This window comes from Oncorhynchus masou, chromosome 19, assembly GCF_036934945.1.
Source record: "Oncorhynchus masou masou isolate Uvic2021 chromosome 19, UVic_Omas_1.1, whole genome shotgun sequence".
In the NCBI taxonomy this organism is placed as follows: domain Eukaryota; kingdom Metazoa; phylum Chordata; class Actinopteri; order Salmoniformes; family Salmonidae; genus Oncorhynchus; species Oncorhynchus masou.
The window spans coordinates 5,977,317-5,999,101 of record NC_088230.1 but is presented as its reverse complement, the minus strand read 5'-3'; the positions used below and the strand labels follow the sequence as shown (position 1 = coordinate 5,999,101).

At 43.2% G+C, this 21,785-nt stretch overlaps 1 protein-coding gene across 1 annotated transcript in view; it reads right to left on the bottom strand.

Moving 5' to 3' along the window:
* The window catches only part of adgb (androglobin), a 110,370-nt gene that overhangs the window by 66,306 nt on the left and 22,279 nt on the right, over positions 1-21,785 (bottom strand). The window contains exons 8-13 of the mRNA XM_064924830.1: positions 13,294-13,475; positions 12,819-12,917; positions 9,878-9,972; positions 9,169-9,343; positions 8,815-8,899; positions 7,663-7,813 (exon numbers count right to left, since the gene is read on the bottom strand). Coding sequence (XP_064780902.1) covers positions 7,663-7,813; positions 8,815-8,899; positions 9,169-9,343; positions 9,878-9,972; positions 12,819-12,917; positions 13,294-13,475 — 787 coding nt within the window. The remainder of the gene's footprint in view (positions 1-7,662; positions 7,814-8,814; positions 8,900-9,168; positions 9,344-9,877; positions 9,973-12,818; positions 12,918-13,293; positions 13,476-21,785) is intronic.

Below are 21,785 nucleotides of genomic sequence, written 5' to 3'. Positions count from 1 at the left end.
GTGGGGAGTTATCAGTTATCAGACGACAATCGCTGGGTTTTCATGCCTTATTGCTTAAAATGTCTGACTGACATACAGTATATGCGTAAATTATGTAAATAACAATTCTGGGTTCTTTTGATGCGACTTCAGACCATGGCCTGCTATGAGTCACAGAGGTGTGTGTGTGTGTGTGTGTGTGTGTGTTTGTACGTGCGCATGCGAGGGAACAAGATGAAGAACTTGGTTTTGTGATGGGGGAGACACACTTGACCACCTCCTTTCCTCCTCCGACCGATAGCAGCCATGTAACAAGTCCCACTTAGCATATCCTCTTCAACAGAGTAGAAAACTCCATCCACTCACTGACCACAGGGTCCATACCAGTGATTATATGCTAGTAGTGGTCAGCGAGGTTATTACAGTAAACTGAAACTAAAACTATTCATGAAAAAACTATTTAGTAAACTGAAAAAGTTTGTTTCTCAAAACAATTTTATTTCAGTTTACTAAATTGTTTTTCCATTAATAGTTTTATTTTCTCAAAATAATTGTATCTTTGACTCCAAAACAACATCTACATAGGTATTACATGTATCATCTAACCACATCACGATATAGCAGTCTGGTGCCAACTGCACAGTCAATGACGTGACATGCAACCATTGCTTGAAACATGCAACGTCTAAGCAGGGGGATGCAACCATGATGTGGTTATTGATAGGGAAAATACCTATCTGGCAGGCATCAACAATGTCTAAGCAGAGGAACGTGCCCATGGAGATGAGCGTGATGCAAGTCAGTCACACAGAGAATGTAATGTGCCCAGGTGCAATTCACGCTGCTACAACGTGGCAGCTATGGGACCAAAACAACGGAGAAGTTTAATCTCGCGCTTCGAAGCTCCTGGTTACTGACCCACTGCTACTGTTTATTTGGTGCATCTACAGTGCATTCTGAAAGATATCAGACCCCTTGACTTTTTCCACATGTTAGGTTACAGCCTTATTCTAAAATGTATTAAATATTTTTTTCCCCTCAATCTTCACACAATACCTCATAATAACAAAGCAAAAACTGTTTTTTACATAAGTATTCAGACCCTTTACTGAGTACTTAGTTGAAGCACCTTTGGCAGCGATTACAGCCTTGAGGGCTTGCAAACTATTACAGACTACAAATGGAAGCACAACCGCGAGCTGCCCAGTGACACGAGCCTACCAGACGAGCTAAATCACTTCTATGCTCGCTTCGATACAACCAACACCGAGGCATGCATGAGAGCATCAGCTGTTCCGGACAACTGTGTGATCACGCTCTCCACAGCCGACGTGAGTAAGACCTTTAAATAGGTCAACATACACGGGGCCAGACGGATTACCAGGACGTGTGCTCCGGGCATGTTTCAACATGTACCTGATTGAGTCTGTAATACCAACATGTTTCAAGCAGACCACCATAGTCCCTGTGTCCAAGAACACAAAGGCAAACAGCCAAAATTCATTGACTACAGCTCAGCGTTCAACATCATAGTACCCTCAAAGCTCAACACTAAGCTAAGGATCCTGCGACTAAACATCTCCCTCTGCAACTGGATCCTGGACTTCCTGACGTGCGCCCCCAGGTGGTGAGGGTAGGTAGCAACACATTTGCTCCGCTGATCCTCAACACTGGAGCTCCCCAGAGGTGCGTGCTCAGTTCCCTCCTGTACTCCCTGTTCACCCACGACTGCATGGCCAGGCACGACTCCAACACCATCATTAATTTTGCAGACAACAACAGTGGAAGGCCTGATCACTGACAATGACGAGACAGCCTATAGGGAGGAGGTCAGAGACCTGGCCGGGTGGTGCAAGAATAACAACCTGTCCCTCAACGTAACCAAGACTAAGGAGATGATTGTGGACTACAGAAAAAGGAGGACCGAGCACGCCCCCATTCTCATCGACAGGGCTGTAGTGGAGCAGGTTGAGAGCTTCAAGTTCCTTGGTGTTCACATCAACAACAAACTAGAAACACACCAAACACACCAAGACAGTCGCGAAGAGGGCACGACAAAGCCTATTCCCCCTCAGGAAACTAAAAAGATTTGGCATGGGTCCTCAGATCCTCAAAATGTTCTACAGTTGCAACATGGAGAGAATCCTGACATCCTGCCTCACTGCCTGATACGGCACTACAGAGGGTAGCGCCTACGGCCCAGTACATCACTGGGGCTAAGCTGCCTGCCATCCAGGACCTCTACACCAGGCGGTGTCAGAGGAAGGCCCTAAAAATTGTCAAGGACCCCAGCCACCCCAGTCATAGACTGTTCTCTCTACTACCGCATGGCAAGTGGAACCGGAGTGTCAAGTCTAGGACAAAAAGGCTTCTCAACAGTTTTTAACCCAAGCCATAAGAATCCTGAACAGTTAATCAAATGGATAACCGAAAAATGTGCATTGTGTAACCCCCAAAGTCCCCCCTCGTAACCCTTCTTGTTACGCTGCTGCTACTCTCTGTTTATCATACATGCATAGTCACTTTAACTATACATTCATGTCAATACTACCTCGATTGGGCAGACCAACCAGTGCTCCCGCACATTGGCTAACCGGGCTATCTGCATTGTGTCCCACCCACCAACCCCTCTTTTATGCTACTGCTACTCTCTGTTCATCATATATGCATACTCACTTTAACCATATCTACATGTACATACTACCTCAATCAGCCTGACTAACTGGTGTCTGTATGTAGCCTCGCTACTTTTATAGCCTCGCTACTATATATATATATTTTTACTGTTGTTTTATTTCTTTACCTACCTATTTTTCACCGAATACCTTTTTTGCACTATTGGTTAGAGCCTGGAAGTAAGCATTTCACTATAAGGTCTACACCCGTTGTATTCAGCGCACGTGACAAATAAACTTTGATTTGATTGGAGTATTCTTGGGTATGACGCTACAAGCTTGGCACACCTGTATTTGGGGAGTTTCTCCCATTCTTCTCTGCAGATGCTTTCAAGCTCTGTCAGGTTGGATGGGAAGTGTTGCTGCACAGCTATTTTCAGGTCTCTCAAAATATATTAGATCGGGTTCAAGTCCGGGTTCTGGCTGGGCTACTCAAGGACATTTAGAGACTTGTCCCCAAGCCACTCATGCATTGTCTTGTCTGTGTGCTTACGATAATTGTCCTGTTGGAAGGTGAACCTTAATCCCAGTCTGAGGTCCTGAGCGCTATGGAGCAGGTTTTCATCAAGGATCTCTCTGTACTTTGCTCCGTTCATCTTTGCCTTGATCCTGACTAGTCTTCCAGTCCCTGTCGCTTAAAAACATCCCTAAGCATGATGCTGCCACCACCATGCATCACCGTAGGGATGGTGCCAGGTTTCCTCCTGATGTGACGCTTGGCATTCTGGCCAAAGTGTTCAATCTTGGTTTCATCAGACAAGATAATCTTGTTTCTCATGGTCTGAGAGTCTTTAGGTGCCTTTTGGCAAACTCCAAGCTGGCTGTCATGCGCCTTTTACTGATGAGTGGCTTCCATCTGGTCACTCTACAATAAAGGCCTCATTGGTGGAGTGCTGCAGAGACGGTAGTCCTTCTGGAAGGTTCTCCCATCCCCACAGAGGAACTCTAGAGCTATGTCAGTGTGACCATCGGGTTCTTTGTCACCTCCCTGAGTAAGGCCATTCTCCCCTGATTGCTCAGTTTGGCTGGGTGGCCAGAAAAGTCTTGGTGGTTCCAAACTTCTTCCATTCAAGAATGATTGAGGCCACTGTGTTCTTGGGACCTTCAATGCTGCAAACATTTTTTGGTACCCTTCCCCAGATCTGTGCCTCAACACAATCCTGTCTCTGAGCTCTATGGTCAATTCCTTCGACCGCATGTCTTGATTTTTGCACAGGTGTGTGCCTTTCAAATTTTTATTATTTCACTTAATTTAACCAGGTAGGCTAGTTGAGAACAAGTTCTCATTTACAACTGCGACCTGGCCAAGATAGAGCAAAGCAGTGCGACACAAACAACACAGAGTTACACATAGCATAAACAAATGTACAATCAATAACACAATAGAAAAGTCTATATACAGTGTGTGCAAATGTAGTAAGATTAGGGAGGTAAGGCAATAAATAGGCCATAGTGGCAAAATAATTACGTTTTAGCAATTAAACACTGGAGTGACAGATGTGCAGAAGATGAATGTGCAAGTAGAGATACTGGGGTGTAAAGAAAAAAAACAACAACATGGGGATGAGGTAGTTGGGTGGGCTATTTACAGATGGGCTATGTACAGGTTCAAAGATCGGTAAGCTGTTCTGACAGCTGATGCTTAAAGTTAGTGAGGGAGATATAAGTCTCCAGCTTCAGTGATGTTTGCAATTCGTTCCAGTCATTGGCAGCAGAGAACTGGAAGGAAAAGTGGCCAAAGTAGGAGTTGGCTTTGGGGTGACCAGTGAAATATACCTGCTGGAGCAAGTGCTTCAGGTGGGTGTTGCTATGGTGACCAGTGAGCTGAGATAAGACAGGGCTTTACATAGCAAAGACTTATAGATGACCTGGAGCCAATGGGTTTGGCGACGAATATGAAGCGAGGGCCAGCCAACGAAAGCATACAAGTCGCAGTGGTGGGTAGTATATGGGGCTTTGGTGACTAAACGGATGGCACTGTGATAGACTACATCCAATTTGCTGAGTAGCGTGTTGGAGGCTATTTTGTAAATGACATTGCCGAAGTCAAGGATCGGTAGGATAGTCAGTTTTACGAGGGTTTGTTTGGCAGCATGAGTGAAGGATGCATAGTTGCGAAATAGGAAGCCGATTCTAGTTTAAATTTTGGATTGGAGATCCTTTAAACTTCTTAGGGCTGCAATCCCGAAAACGGGATGATATGACAACAGCCAGTGAAAGTGCAGGGCGCCAAACTCAAAACACAAATCTCAATTAAAATTCCTCAAACATACATGTATCTTATAGCGTTTAAAAGGAAATCTTGTTGTTAATCCCACCGAGGTGTCCGATTTCAAGTAGGCTTTACAGCAAAAGCAAATGATTATGTTAGGTCACCACCAAGCCAAAGAAAAACTCAGCCATTTTTCCAGCCAAAGAGAGAAGTCACAAAAAGCACCATGAGATAAAATTAATCACTAACCTTTGATGATCTTCATCAGATGACACTCATAGGACTTCATGTTACACAATACATGTATGTTTTGTTTGATAAAGTTCATATTTATATAAAAAAATCTGAGTTTACATTTGCACGTTAAGTTCACTAGTTCCAAAAACTTCCAGTGATTTGGCATAGCCACATCGATTCAACAGAAATACTCATCATAAATGTAGATGATAATACAAGTTATACACATGAAATTATAGATATACCTGTCCTTAATGCAACCGCTGTGTCAGATAAAAAAAAATGGAATAAGCAAACCATGCAATAATCTGAGACGGCGCTCAGAAAATAAATACAAGTTTCCACCATGTTGGAGTCAACAGAAACCACATTATAAATATTCCCTTACCTTTGATGATCTTCATCAGAGTGCACTCCCAGGAATCCTAGTTCCACAATAAATGCTTGATTTTTTCAATAATGTCCATTATTTATGTCCAAGTAGCTACATTTGTGAGCGCGTTAGATACACATATCCAACGCTTGTGCAGGTCCCACATAACTTCGGACAAAAATGTCAAAAAATTATATTACAGGTTGAAGAAACATTTCAAACTTAGTATAGAATCAATCTTTAGGGTGTTGTTATAATTTCTGTTTGGGAAAGCTAGCCTTTGCTTTCCCAACTGCCTGTTGATTGGTTCCTAACTTCCCTGAAAAGGGGCTATTCCATGCTAATGCAGTACGCCACAGGATGTTTTGTGCTGGTCAAGAGCAGTCAGGTCTGGAGTGAACCAAGGGCTATGTCTGTCCTTAGCTATTATTTTTTTGAATGGGGCATGCTTATTTAAGATGGTGTGGAAAGCACTTTTAAAGAATAACCAGGCATCCTCTACTGACGGAATGAGGTCAATACTCTTCCAGGATACCCGGGCCACGGGATTACAAAGGCCTGCCTGCTGAAGTGTTTTAGGGAGGTTTTGACAGTGATGAGGGGTGGTCGTTTGACGGCGGACCCATTACGGACGCAGACAATGAGGCAGTGATCGCTGAGATCCTGGTTGAAAAAGCAGAGGTGTCTGCGTCCGTAGTCAAACGACCACCCCTCATCACTGTCAAACGCTCCTACAGTTGGCATGGTACAGTTCTCCCCAAAGAATGTAAGAGTGGCACTGCGCCACATTGTGCACTGGCTGCGCCACTATGTAATAAATACAACAATTTTACAATTTAAGGCCAGGGTATTTTTTTGCTCTAGATTTCAGAGAACCCTGCACGGGTACGGTCTTTCAATCACATCCTTCATGGGGCCGACTCCAATCCAACCGTGAAGTGACTTTAATTGTCAGCAGCAAGTGTCAGCCAGAGTTGGCCTGTTGTCTTAAGACACACTTTTCAACCTTTATTAAGCTACTTCCTACCCTAAGTGTCGGCAATGAAAGACATGGAAAACTCAAGACAACTCTAGCTGAACTGTGTGAAATGTAGAAGTTCATTGTAGTAGTTTATTCATGAATTGCTCGTAGCTCAATAGGGTCAGTGACATGGACGAAACTGCAGCATTATGGGGCCTGTTGCATTCTGGGATATGTGGACATGTAGTATAGCTGAAGCTGTGTCACTGTGGTGGGCTTAGGTGGTGAACCACATTCTTAGCATTCCTGGGGTAAAAACAGCTCTTTGATAGGAAAGTCTACTTCAGCTCTCCATTAAAATAGCTGAGAGTACCCAGTAGTCCAGAGCATTATGGAGATCATCTTATTAGGGAGATCATGTTATTGTCACCTTTGGGAGATACAAAGGTTCACTTCAGCCTGTTGGACGAAGGATGGGCTGGGTGGTTTATTATAGAAATACACCCTCACAATACATATGGCCCTGAGCACACAGGAACACACAGGCGCACACACACGCACACACCAAATGACCCTGCCGAAACAGTGCTAACCCCTCTATAACTGGCTATCGTTATGCAAGAGGGCGATTTATTATTAATGCATTTTTTGTGGTGGCAGCAGGCAGCAGCTAGGAGTGAAGTGTAATGAACCCCCTAGGAGACATAGACACTGATGGCTTACCATCTAATTGAGCTGCATTTTTATCGCCAGAACATACAACCTCTCCCTTTATATGACTTTCTCTCTATCTGTTTTTTCCGTCTTTAGTACAGATCTCCCCCTGGTCACCGGTCGCCTGGGAGACAGCAGAAGTGACATTGGGACGGGGGCGCGTGAGTATCGCATTGTCGCTGAAACTGAAGTTGCCCTGATGAACCCTAAACAGACTAGCAGAATGAGAGGGGGAGGGAGGGAGGGGGAGGGAGGGAGGGAGGGAGGGAGGGAGGGAGGGAGGGAGGGAGGGAGGGAGGGAGAGGGACTAGAGCAGAGAGAGATCTATGACCCACTAAAGGCTTAATGTTTTTGGTCAGTGTATGAGTTTGTGTTTACTAACAGCAAGAGATCTAGCAGGAAGTCTAGTACTGTACACATCTCTGATGGTGTTTGGGGGAAAATATATGTTCTAGACCCCCTCTCATGGACCAGGTCAGGTGTGGCTCAGTGGCTGTGGTGTCCATTCTACCTCAGCTGTGTCCACTTCGTACAGTGAGTTGATGCTGTGTTGTGCAGTACTGGGCTCCGGGGCCCTTCGGCTCTCGCTCTCCTCTGTCTCGGCGAAGGACGCCAGCGTGGAGCTGCATGCACGCTTCCTGTGACTGCTCTGATGGGCCTCCCTTGGAACACATGTCATACACATCATATCATGTACAAGCATCATATACACACACATCATTCACATCAAATCACATATGGGAACATCACGTATATATCATATCACCTACATGACTCACACACAGAGACAGACACAGGTCATATCAAATACACGCATCGTAGATCTATACACATCACGCACCATGGGCAGTATAACACAGTTATTCACACTGTCAAAACATACAATGACAGACTACATTATATGGTACTGTAACCACAGTGATAGGTCAATGAACCTGTTACAAACCAACACGACATTTAGCATACAGGCGTAGAATCATAATTTGATCACCTTGTTGCAGGATTATTTTAAAACGTATTGTTATTAGTTTTAAAATAAACATATTATTTTAAAACTAAAAGGCTTCTAAAGTTTGTAATTTTCACTTCATTATAATCCAAATAATAAATCCAATTTCCTGGTTGCTGCAAAATTATTTTCCTGATGAGGTTAGAGACAGTCATTCAAAAATCATGTTAAACACTATTATTGGACACAGATTCTATGCCACTTATTATATGACTTATTAAGCACATTTTTACTCCTGAACTTATTTAGGCTTGCCATAACAAAGAAGTTGAATACTTATTGATTCGAGACATTTCAGCTCTTCATTTTTAATACGTTTGTAAAAATGTCTAAAAACACAATTCCACTTTGACATTATGGGGTATCGTGTGTAGGCCAGTGACACACAATCTCAAGCTGTAACACAACAACATGTGGAAAAAGTCAAGGGGTGTGAATACTTTTTAAAAGGCACTGTATCTGAGACATACAGATAACTATGTCCAGCAACTGTCTGTGCCTGAGGCATCCCACATTGCTAAAGAGCCGAGCCAAGATGCTCTCACTCTATGGGTTATGCTGCACACACACATGCACACGGGTCTGGTTAGACTCCACTGACTGCTTCAATTTGTCCATTCAGAATAAATCCAATGTGTATGGTACAGTACATACATCTCAGCAGGCATGGTCAACAGCCTGTAGTTGAGAAAGGGGCTGGATATCTCGATGAACTGCTCTGATTTCACCACCGCAGGCTCTGTGCAGAGAAACGACGCGTGTTGTGATGTGCAACTTTTTATTTTTCTACTGTTTATAGTTTTCTAAGATTTAAATTATTTTCATCACAGTGTACTGATGTCAAAGGCCCCCCACAACCTCAACTAAATCTCCTTCTTCCTCCTCTCCCAACATGTCCACCCTCAGCCCCATCTCACCCCCACACCCCACCGTTGCACAGCACTCCCCCCGCCGTTGCATCACCCCTTATCCTCCATCCTAACCAACTTTCACCCCTCCCTCTCTCACCCCGGGGCTCGTCTGTAATTGTGGTCTCCTTGCGGGGTCGGATGAGTTTCCAGCGGGGCACGGCGGGTGGTTTAGGGGGCGCCACCAGAGGGCAGGCGCGGGTACGGGTCACCAGGACTGGATGGCTGTAGAGGCGAGACAGACCGTAGTGCCTCAGTCGCTCCGACGAATCCGCCTGGAACACCACAGGAGATAGAAAGACTGTAGCTGCTAAGCACTGATACAGGGTCAGATCTTCGTCATGGTCCTAATGGCTAACGTTAGGATTGAGGATGGGCCTGTGGTTTGGGGGGGAGTTCTACAGTATACAGAGTTAAGAAACCTGAGATGAATCTTGGAATTATAATGGTGTATAAATTATGGAAGACGAGTGGTAAGTCTAACGATCCATATTGGGCAGAACATGGCCTCAGAACTGAAGACTCCATTGGCACGTTTCATCTCCTCCGTCCCCCCGCTGGTTCTGAGGCCTGGGCACATTCGTATAGGCTATTACAGGTTGTAAGTTACATGAAAAGAGATCAGTTTCAGTGCACATTTTGTAAATAAGCGTTAAGCTTGTTTCAGATGTAGTCAGTGCCTGGATTTGCTTTAAAGTGTAGAATATTTAAACTGACCTAGGCTAATTTACAACGAGAAATGTACTTATCACCACAGCTGGATAGTTGGTAGTGCTTATGGTATTTCTATGTAGAATGTTGGACCGTACCATCTGTCCCAGGACAGAGGTCTTCTTCTCCAGGAGGTGTAGTGGCTGGTAGCTGGCACACACCACCATCTCTGGAGCAGGAGGGGGTGAAATACCTGACCAGGGCAGGACACACACACACACACACACACACACACACACACACACACACACACACACACACACACACACACAGAGAGTGCTCAGGGGCCATGCTTTTCATTAACAGGTCCAATAGAGGGGCATGACACCAACAATGGGAAGGGGGAAAGTGGGAGTGAGAGACAGAGTGTGAGAGGGAGCTTGCGAGAGAGAGAGATATATACTGTGTAGAGAGAGAGAGAGAAATTGTGAAATGGCATGTACAATTAGCTTCATGACATTTCACATTTCATGGGTCAGCTGAGGACATGGCTCCTATAATGAGGCGTCACAGAGAAGAAAATAAAAAGGTTTTAAAAAAAAGTTTAAATAAGTCAAAAGATACTGAGAATCTTGACAGAGATTCTTGAATTCAAAGTCACTTTCACAGAGATTATGGGGCATTAAACCCCATCGGAGGTCTTGGAGACAGAAGTCATTGTGTGGTGCAGAGAAAGGAGATGCCTTGCTATCTGAGGCACCATTTGACCCTTCCACTGACAATCTCACTATGCATCACATGATGAGCGTGTAGGCCAGGAGACATGGAAAATCTATTTGAGTAATTACTGGATCTGTGAGGGAATGATATAGAAACTGCATTCATGGAGAAGGAATTAGTCGTGCTGAATCTATGCAAGGTTAATAATACAACCGAATCTAAATGAAAATGCAAGGCAAACTTATCTATGATATAAATACAATGTTTAGTGTGTGTGGTGTGTGTTCCTCAGGCACAGAAGATTTAGGGATTGGTGCCAAATCACTGCATGTTAATCTCCCACATGTTAATTATCATTGAGAAAGAGAGGGAATGGGAGAGAGATACATTTTTTAAAGAGGGAGTTTGAAAAAGTGTGTGTATGCGTGCGTACACGAGAATTAGAGGTCGACCGATTAATCGGAATGGCCGATTAATTAGGGTCGATTTCAAGTTTTCATAACAATCGGAAATCGGTATTTTTGGACGCGGATTTGTCGATTTTTATTTTATTTATTTATTTATTTTTATACCTTTATTTAAGTCAGTTAAGGACACATTCTTATTTTCAACGACGGCCTAGGAACGGTGGGTTAACTGCCTCGTTCAGGGGCAGAACGACAGATTTTCACCTTGTCAGCTCGGGGATCCAGTCTTGCAACCTTACAGTTAACTAGTCCAACGCAATAATGACCTGCCTCTCTCTCGTTGCACTCCACAAGGAGACTGCCTGTTACGCGTTGCACTCCACAAGGAGACTGCCTGTTACGCGAATGTTATGCGAAACTTATCTTATAAAAAACAATCAATCATAATCACTAGTTAACTACACATGGTTGATGATATTACTAGATGTTATCTAGCATGTCCTGCATTGCATATAATCTGACTGAGCATACAAGCATACAAGTATCTAAGTATCTGACTGAGTGGTGGTAGGCAGAAGCAGGCGCGTAAACATTCATTCAAACAGCACTTTCGTGCGTTTTGCCAGCAGCTCTTCGTTGTGCGTCAAGCATTGCGCTGTTTATGACTTCAAGCCTATCAACTCCCGAGATGAGGCTGGTGTAACCGAAGTGAAATGGCTAGCTAGTTAGCGCGCGCTAATAGCGTTTCAAATGTCACTCGCTCTGAGCCTTGCAGTGATTGTTTCCCTTGCTCTGCATGAGTAACGCTGCTTCGAGGGTGGCTGTTGTCGTTGTGTTCCTGGTTCGAGTCCAGGGAGGAGCGAGGAGAGGGACGGAAGCTATACTGTTACACTGGCAATACTAAAGTGCCTATAAGAACATCCAATAGTCAAAGGTTAATGAAATACAAATGGTATAGAGGGAAAAAGTCCTATAATTCCTATAATAACTACAACCTAAAACTTCTTACCTGGGAATATCAAAGACTCATGTTAAAAGGAACCACCAGCTTTCATATGTTCTCATGTTCTGAGCAAGGAACTTAAAAGTTAGCTTTCTTACAGAGCACATATTGCACTTTTATTTTCTTCTCCAAGACTTTGTTTTTGCATTATTTAAACCAAATTGAACATGTTTCATTATTTACTTGAGGCTAAATTGAATTTATTAATGTATTATATTAAGTTAAAATAAGTGTTCATTCAGTATTGTTGTAATTGTCATTATTACAAATAAATAAATACATCGGCCGATTAAATCGGTATCGGCTTTTTTGGTCCACCAATAATCGGTATTGGCGTTGAAAAATCATAATCAGTCGACCTCTAGCGAGAATGGATGGGAAAATAAGGGTGCATTTCTATATTAATTTTGGCTATCTACAGAGCACTTGTTTGAGTGTCAACAACTGTGAGGGTACAAAAACAAGCACACTTACACACATGTTTTGTTGTTGTATTGTTTGTATATCATTTTATTTTAAATGTGTGTTACTGTCCTTGTCTATTGTCTTGCTGGAAGATCCAGTTGCGGCCACATTGGCAAACCAGGTTTTTGGCTAAAATGTCTGGGTAAAGTTCATAATGCCAATGACCTTAACAAGGGCCCCAGGAACAGTGGAAACAAGATAGACCCAAAACATCAAATATTCACCACCATATTTTAAAGTAGGTATGGAGTTCTTTACTGTTTCATATCCTTCCTTCGACGCCAAACTCACCACTGTTTCTATTTTCATGTCATCTGACCACAGCACCAGTTCAAATCCAAGTGCAAATGCCGTTAAGCATACTCCAGGTGTTTACATTTGTTGGATGACATGAAAATAGAGCTCTTTGGCCATGCACACCAGTGGTGGGTTTGGCATCGAAAGAAGGATGTGATAAGCAGAAAAAAATATATATTAAAAAAAAATGATCTGTGTGTAACGTACTGTCTGTAGTGGGCTGATTGGTAGTGTTGGGCTGGACAGCAGTGGGCTGAGATGACTTTCTGTCTTTATCCACATCTTTCCCTTTCTTCTTGGCTGAATCTGACAGCAACATAACAAGTCATTTAGTCTTATCCAGGAAAACATAATCCATTTTACAATAGTGCATCTAAATCATTTAAGGGGGGGTGAGTTAAGTCAGTAGGAAAACATAAATACAGGAGTGAGTAAGAAGACGGAAAAGGCAGTGGTATACTTTCTCCCACAGACAGTTCAGTCAATCCGTTGATTAACTCAAACACTCGATTAGATAAAACAGCCCACACACACATATGTGATCCTAATCTAATCAATGATTTAATTGACTCTCTTAATTAAAGCCGTTTAATCAGTGCGTGTGTAAATTGCTACCCGTGTCAGGTTTAGTGGGACAGACAGACAGACAGACAGAGAGAGAGAGAGAAAGACAGAGCAGCACCTTTGCTTTTCTCCGGGGTTCTGGTTGCTGTGGGAGACTCGCCCTTGCACTCGTTGAGTCTGGACTCCCTCACTCCGGAGGTTTCCCTGGTCAGGGGCTTCTCCTCCGAGCTCTCCTCCACATACTGGAATTTGGGAACGGTGTCCTTCAGGAAGTCCCAAACCTTGCCCAGGTACCGGGACCTGAGAGATTGGACACATCACACTGTAAAACTATCTACCCAGTTAGTTATCAATGATCCCACATGACTGGATATGTAATGGTTACATAACTTACTAACAACTAACCAAGTGTTAGATTAATAGAATGAGATGTGTTAGTGCTGGGCAAAAAAATTAAAATAGAAGGTTGGTTCTCTAAATAAAGCACTTAACTATTTAAAATGTTATTTGTGTCTGGTATCTGATTTCAGTCCTGTCGATTGGCCACCATGATACATAATATATGTCAAAACAGATGAGTGTTGTTATGAGTGGCGTTCATTTAGCTCCGGGCATGTTCCATATCCATTCATTTCAGGCTTTATTGAAAGATTTCGTGCCAGTGATTCCAAAACAAGCCTTTTTAAATTAGGATAATTAGGATAACTGAATGATCAAATCAAATTTTATTTGACACACACACACACACACACACGTTTAGCAGATGTTATTGCGGGTGTAGCGAAATGTTTGTAGAGGGTTGTCATTATGCTTATTCTTACGATGACTCATTGACAGCTGCCTGCTCTGGAGTGCCTGTGAAGTTGTGGCTGGAGTTTAAATAGTCATGTTAGCTGCTGGCAGTGTGTGTGTGTGTGTGTGTGTGTGTGTGTGTGTGTGTGTGTGTGTGTGTGTGTGTGTGTGTGTGTGTGTGTGTGTGTGTCAGTGGAGGCTCCTTAGAGGAGGAGGGGGTGGACCATACGACTCAGTGAATTTCAGAAAAATACAAATAGCGAATTGTTTATTAAACCAAATAACTGATTATCTTACGGCAAAAAGACCTTCTGGATATCAGGACAGCGATCACTCACCTCGGATCAGACAAAGATTTTGTCTTCAACAGGACATACTCCAAACACCCGACAAGGCCAACATCCCAGTTATTGCAAGAGGAACAGAGGACACAGAGCGGGGTGCCTCGCAAGGATTTGCAGGATCAATATTACGTCAGGATCCGCAGGATCAATATTACTCGCCAACGTGCAATCATTGGACAATAAATTAGACGAGGTACGATCACGAACATCCTACCAAAGGGACATCAAAAACTGTAATATCTTGTGTTTCATCGAATCATGGCTGAATGATGACATGGATATTCAGCTAGCGGGATATGTGCTGCACCGACAAGATGGGGGGGGGGGGTCTGTGCAATAAGACCACAATCAGTCAGCTGTATAAGGAAATCAGCAAACAGGAAACCGCTCACACAGAGGCAGAGCTCCTAGTGGCCGGATACTTTAATGCAGGGAAACTTAAATCAGTTCTACCTCATTTCTATCAAGATGTTAAATGTGCAACCTGAGGGAAAATAATTCTGGATCACCTTTACGTGTACAGAGCTCTCCCTCACCCTCCATTTGGTAAATCCGACCACAATTCTATCCTCCTGATTCCTGCTTACAAGCAAAATGAAAGCAGGAAGCACCAGTGACTTGGTCTATAAAAAAAACTGGTCAGGTGAAGCAGATGCTAAACTACAGGACTGTTTTGCTATCACAGACTGTGACATGTTCCGGGATTCTTCCGATGGCATTGAGGAGTACACCACATCAGTCTCTGGCTTTATCAATAAGTGCACCGAGGACGTCGTCCACACAGTGACCGCACGTACATACCCCAACCAGAAGCCATGGATTACAGGCAACAATCGCACTGAGCTAAAGGGTAGAGCTGCAGATTTCAAGGTGTGGAACTTATAAGAAATCCTGCTATGCCCTCCAACGAACCATGAAACAGACATAGCGTCGATACAGGGCTAAGATTGAATCATACTAGACCAGCTCCGACGCTCGTCTTATGTGGCAGGGCTTGCAAACTATTACAGACTACAAAAGGGAAGCACAGCCGCGAGCTGCCCAGTGACACAAGCCTACCACACAAGCTAAATCCCTTCCATGCTCGCTTCGAGGCAAGAAACTCAGAGACATGCATGAGAGCATCAGCTGTTCTGGACAACTGTGTGATCACGCTCTCCACAGCCAACTTGAGTAAGACCTTTAAATAGGTCAACATACACAAGGCTGCGGAGCCAGACGGATTACCAGGACGTGTGCTCCGGGTATGTGCTGACCAACTGGCAGTTGTCTTCACTGACATTTTAAACATGTCCCTGATTGAGTCTGTACTACCAACACGTTTCAAGCAGCTCACCATAGTCCCTGTGCCCAAGAAGACAAAGGCAAGACTAAGGAGTTGATTGTGGACTACAGAAAAAGGAGGACCGAGCACGGCCCCATTCTCATCGACGGGGCTGTAGTGGAGCAGGTTGAGAGCTTCAAGTACCTTGGTGTCCACATCAACAACAAACTAGAATGGTCCAAACACACAAAGACAGTCGTGAAGAGGGCACGACAAAGCCTATTCCCCCTAAGGAAACTAAAAAGATTTGGCATGGGTCCTCAGATCCTCAAAAGGTTTTACAGCTGCAACATCAAGAGCATTCTGACTGGTTGCATCACTGCCTGATACAGCAATTGTTCGGCCTCCCACCGCAATGCACTACAGAGGGTAGTGCGTACAGAGGGTAGTGAGTACGGACTAAGCTGCCTGCCATCCAGGACCTCTACACCAGGCAGTGTCAGAGGAAGGCTCTAAAAATTGTCAAGGACCCCAGCCACCCCAGTCATAGACTGTTCTCTCTACTACCGCATGGCAAGTGAAACCGGAGTGCCAAGTCTAGGACAAAAAGTCTTCTCAACAGTTTTTACCCCCAAACCATAAGACTCCTGAACAGCTAATCAAATGACTACCCGGACTATATGCATTGTGTCCCCCCGCCCCCCTCAACCCCCCTTTTACACTGCTGCTACTCTTTGTTTATCATAAATGCATAGTCACTAACTATACATTCAGGTACATACTACCTCAATTGGCCCGACCAACCAGTGCCCCCGCACATTGGCTAACCGGGACATCTGCATTGTGTCCCGCAACCCACCACCCCTTCTTTTACGCTACTATGCTACTCTCTGTTCATCATATATGCATAGTCACTTTAACCATATCTACATACTAACTCAATACGCCCGACTAACCGGTGCCTATATATAGCCTTGCTACTGTTATAGCCTCACTACTGTATATAGCCTCACTACTGTTTTTTTTCCACTGTTGTTTTTTTTTTTTACTTACCCATTGTTCACCTAATACCTTTTTTGCACTGTTGGTTAGAGCCTGTAATTAAGCATTTCACTGTAAGGTTGTACCTTTTGTATTCGGAGCACGTGACAAATAAACTTTGATTTGATTAAAACAGACTTTTCAATGAATGTCTCAAAAACACCCTCTAGGGTAGCACCATGGTGTAGCCGGAGGACAGCTATTTTCCACCCTCCTCTGGGTACATTGACTTCAATGCTGTTTCGCCATTGAGTAATTGTCTCTGGCCCCATCCCAGTTAGGGTGAGTGATGAGCTCTACAGCAGTCTCAACTCAATCGCTGGTTGAAACAGTTTTCTGCCCCTCCCAAAATATATATTTTGTAGATAATTGGCCCCCTTTCTGGGAATCACCCATAGGACCAAACCTGGCCTGTTGAGGAGTGACAAACACCATCCTAGCTGGCGGGGTGCTCTCATCTTATCTCTCAACATAGACAGGGCTCGAACTCCTCTAACTCCACAATGAGATAGGGTGCAGGCTAGGCAGCAGGCTGTTAGCCAGCCTGCCAGCTTAGTGGAGTCTGCCACTAGCATAGTAGTTAGCTCAGTTATCCCCATTGAGACCGTGTCTGTGCCTTGATCTAGGTTGGGCAAAACTAAACATGGCAGTGTTCGCTTTAGCAATCTCACTGGAATAAAAACATCCTCCATTCCTGTCATTATTGAAAAAGACTGATATCTCACATCTCAAAAAGGGCTACTTAATGTTAGATCCCTCACTTCCAAGGCAGTCATAGTCAAGAAACAAATCAATGATCAGAAACTTGATGTGATTGGCCTGACTGGCTCAAACCTGATGAATTTACTGTGTTAACCTGTTGATGCTCTGGGGGCGCAATTTCATTTTTGGATGAAAAACGTTCCCGTTTTAAACAAGATATTTTGTCACAAAAAGATGCTCGACTATGCATATAATTGCTACCGTTCGAAAGAAAACACTCTGATGTGTCCAGAAATACAAAGATCTTCTCTGTGCGTGCCCTAAAACGTGAGCTTCAGGCAAAACCAAGATGAGATGGCATCCAGGGAATGACAAGGATTTTTGAGGCTCTGTTTTTCAAGATCTCCTTATATGGCTGTGAACGCAAGAGGAATTAGTCAGCCCTTTCTGTCGTTTCCCCAAGGTGTCTGCAGCATTGTGACGTATTTGTGGGCAGATCATTGGAAGATTGACCATAACAGACCACATTTACCACGTGTCCGCCCGGTGTCCTGCGCCGAAATTGGTGCGCAAAGTCACCTGCCAGTATTTTTCCATGGGACACAGAGAGGAAAGCAAGCTTCCACGAACTGCATGTCAATGAAGAGATATGTGAAAAAACACCTTGAGGATTGATTCCAAACAACGTTTGCCATGTTTCGGTCGATATTATGTAGTTAATCCGGAAAAAGTTTCACGTTGTAGGTGACTGCATTTCGGTTCGTTTCGGTAGCCAGACGCAATGTAGAAAACGGAACGATTTCTCCTACACAGACGCTTTCAGGAAACACTGCGCATTTGGTATGTGACTGAGACTCTCCTCATTGAAAACATCAGAAGCTCTTCAAAGGTAAATGATTTTATTTATTTGGTTATCTGGTTTTTGTGAAAATGTTGCGTGCTACATGCTACACAAAATGCTATGCTAACTTTGCATACTCTTACACAAATTAGTCAATTTCTATGGTTCAAAAGCATATTTTGAGAATCTGAGATGACAGTGTTGTTAAGAAAAGGCTAAGCTTGAGAGCAAACGCATTATTTTAATTTTATTTGCGATTTTCAGAAATCGTTAACGTTGCGTTATGCTAATGAGCCTGAGGCTTTAGTCACGATCCCGGATCCGGGATGGGGAGTTTCAAGAAGTTAAATGAGGCTTCTCCTCCTGGTTACACTAGATTATATACCTGCGCATCCCGGAAGAGCCGGAGGTGTTGCTAACATTTACGACAGCAAATTTAAATTTACCCCAAAATAAATGACTGCATTTTTGTCTTTTGAGGTTCTCGTCATGAAATCTATGCAGCCTACTGAATCACTTTTTATACCTACTGTTTACAGGCCTCCTGGGCCGTAATGTGTTCCTCACTGAGTTCCCTGAATTCCAATCGGACCTTATAGTCATGGCATATAATATTCACAAGTCTTATAGACCAACTCCCACTTTCGAAGCCATCACAGACTCAGTCGGTTTGGTCCAACACGTCTTCGGACTTACTCATTGCCACAGTCATACCCTGGATCTAGTTTTGTCCAGTGGAATAAATATTATGGATCTAAATGTTTTTCCTCATAATCCTGGACTATCGGATCACCAAATAATATTCTGCTCAGACCCCAAACAACAATCATCAAAAGCCGTGCTATAAATTCTTGGACAACCCAAAAGATTCCTAGATGCCCTTCCAAACTCCCACCACCTACCCAAGGACGTCAGAGTACAAAAATCTAACTGAGGATCTTAATGTAACCTTGCGTAATACCCTAGATGCTGTCACACCCCTAAAAAAACAAAAACAATTGTCACAAGAAATTAGCTCCCTGGTATACAGCAAGATTTCATGGCGCGCTTCAACAAACCTACCCTTCTGACTAGCTTCGATCATCCTATTTTTCCAACCTAATTGAGGGGAATAAGAACAATCCTAAATGTATTCTTGATACTGCCGCAAAGTTAACTAAAAAGCAGCATTCCCCAAGAAATGATGGCTTTCACTTCAGCAGTGATGAATTCATGAACTTCTTCAACGAAAAGATCATGATCATCAGAAAGCAAAATACAGACTCTTTGAATCTGCGTATTTCTCCAAATTCTGGGATAAATGGAGACACCGAAAGTTTTAGACACATTCATGAAAATAATCATGGCCTCTATACCTTCAAGCTGCATACTGGACCCTATTCCAACTACTGAAAAAGCGACATCCTGTGCTTGGCCCACTAATGTTGAGAATAACAAATGGCTCCCTATCCTCTGGATATGTATACAACTCACTAAAAGTGGCAATAATAAAGCTGATCGAAAAAGCCAAACCTTGACCCTGAAAATGTTTTTTTCAGTACCAAAGTTTGGACACACCTACTCATTCAAGGGTTTTTCAATAATTGCACTCTTTTCTACATTGCAGAATAATAGTGAAGACATCAAAACTATGAAAAAACAAATATTGAATCATGTAGTAACCAAAAAGGTATTAAACAAATCAAAATATATTGTATTTTATATTCTTCAAAGTAGCCACCCTTCGCCTTGATGACAACTTTGCACTCTTGGCATTCTCTCAACCTGGAATGCTTTTTTTTTTGTCTTGATGGAGTTCCCACATATGCTGAGCACTTGTTGGCTGTGTTTCCTTCCTCTGCGGTCCAACTCATCCCAAAACATCTCAATTGGGTTGAGGTCGGGTGATTGTGGAGGCCTGGTCTTCTGATTCAGCACTCAATCACTCTTCTACTTGGTCAAACAGCCCTTACACAGCCTGGAGGTGTGTTCGGTCATTGTATTGTTGAAAAACCAGATGGGATGGCATATCGCTGCAGAATGCTGTGGTAGCCATGCTGGTTAAATGTGCCTTGAATTTGAAATAAATCACATAAAGTGTCACCAGCAAAGCACCCCAGCACCATCACACCTCCATGCTTCACAGTGGGCACCACACGTGGAGATCATCCTTTCACCTACTCTGCATCTCACAAAAACATGGCGGTTGGAACCAAAAATCTTAAATTTGGACAGGTTTACACCGGTCTAATGTCCATTGCTCGTGTTTCTTGACTCAAGCGAGTCTTCTCTTCTTATTGGTGTCCTTTAGAGGTGGTTTCTTTGCAGCAACTCGCCCATGAAGGCCAAATTTACACATTCTTCTCTGAACAGTTAATGTTGAGACGTGTGTGTTACTTGAACACTGTGAAGCATTTATTTGGGCTTCAATTTCTGAGGCTGGTAACTCTAATGATCTTGTCCTCTGCAGCAGAGGTAACTCTTCCTTTCCTGTGACGGTCCTCATGAGACCGTCAGCCAGTTTCATCATAGCGCTTGATGGTTTTTGCAAAGGCACTTGAAGAAACTTCAAAGTTCATGAAATTTTCCACATTGACTGACCTTCATGTCTAAAAGTAATGATGGACTGTCATTTCTCTTTGCCCGTTTGAGCTGCTCTTGCCATAATATGGACTTGGTCTTTTACCAAATAGGGCTATCTTCTGTATTCCACCCCTACCTTGTCACAACACAACTGGCTCAAACGCATTAAGGAAAGAAATTCCACACACCTGTTAATTAAAATGCATTCCGGGTGACTACCTCATTAAGTTGTTTGAGAGAAAGGGAAGAGTGTGCAAAGCTGTCATCAAGGCAAAGGGTGGTTACTATGAAGAATTTCAAATATATTTTGATTTGTTTAAAACATATTTGATTACTACATGATTCCATATGTTATTTCATAGTTTTGATGTCTTCACTATTATTCTACAATGTAGAAAACAGTAATAGAAAAACACGAATGAGTAGGTGTTGTCAAACTTTTAACCGGTACTGTATATCGAATATCCCATTCTTCTAAACATTTTTGAAAAAGTTGTTGTGCAGCCGGGACAATTGACTTTTCAGTAGGAGCGAGAGGAAAAATGACTACCTCTGTCTTTTACGCAAGAATCACTCAGAGCCCTCAGCTAGCCACTGACGCAATGTAGTCGTTTACGCTCATTCTTGAAAAAAAAGGCCAGAAACTACGTCTAAAGGCTGTAGACACCTTAGGGAAGCCACAGAAAAAGGAATCTGGTTTATATACCTTTCAATGGGCAATAGGGATGCATAGAAAGACAGGGGTTTCAAAATAAGAGTCACTTCCCGATTGGATTTTTCTCAGGATTTCACCTGCAATATCAGTTCTGTTATACTCACAGACAATTGTTTTCTATCCAAAACTGTCAATTATATGCATATTCTAGCATCTGGTCCTGATAAATTAGAGGTTTACTTTGGGAACGTTATTTTTCCAAAATTAAAAATAGTGCCCCTCAGTTTCAAGAGGTTTTAAGGCTAGGGCTGATTTCAAGGTTTTACTGCTAACCTACAAATAATTACATGGGCTTGCTCCTACCTATCTCTACAATTTGGTCCTGCAGTCCATACCTACACATAAGCTA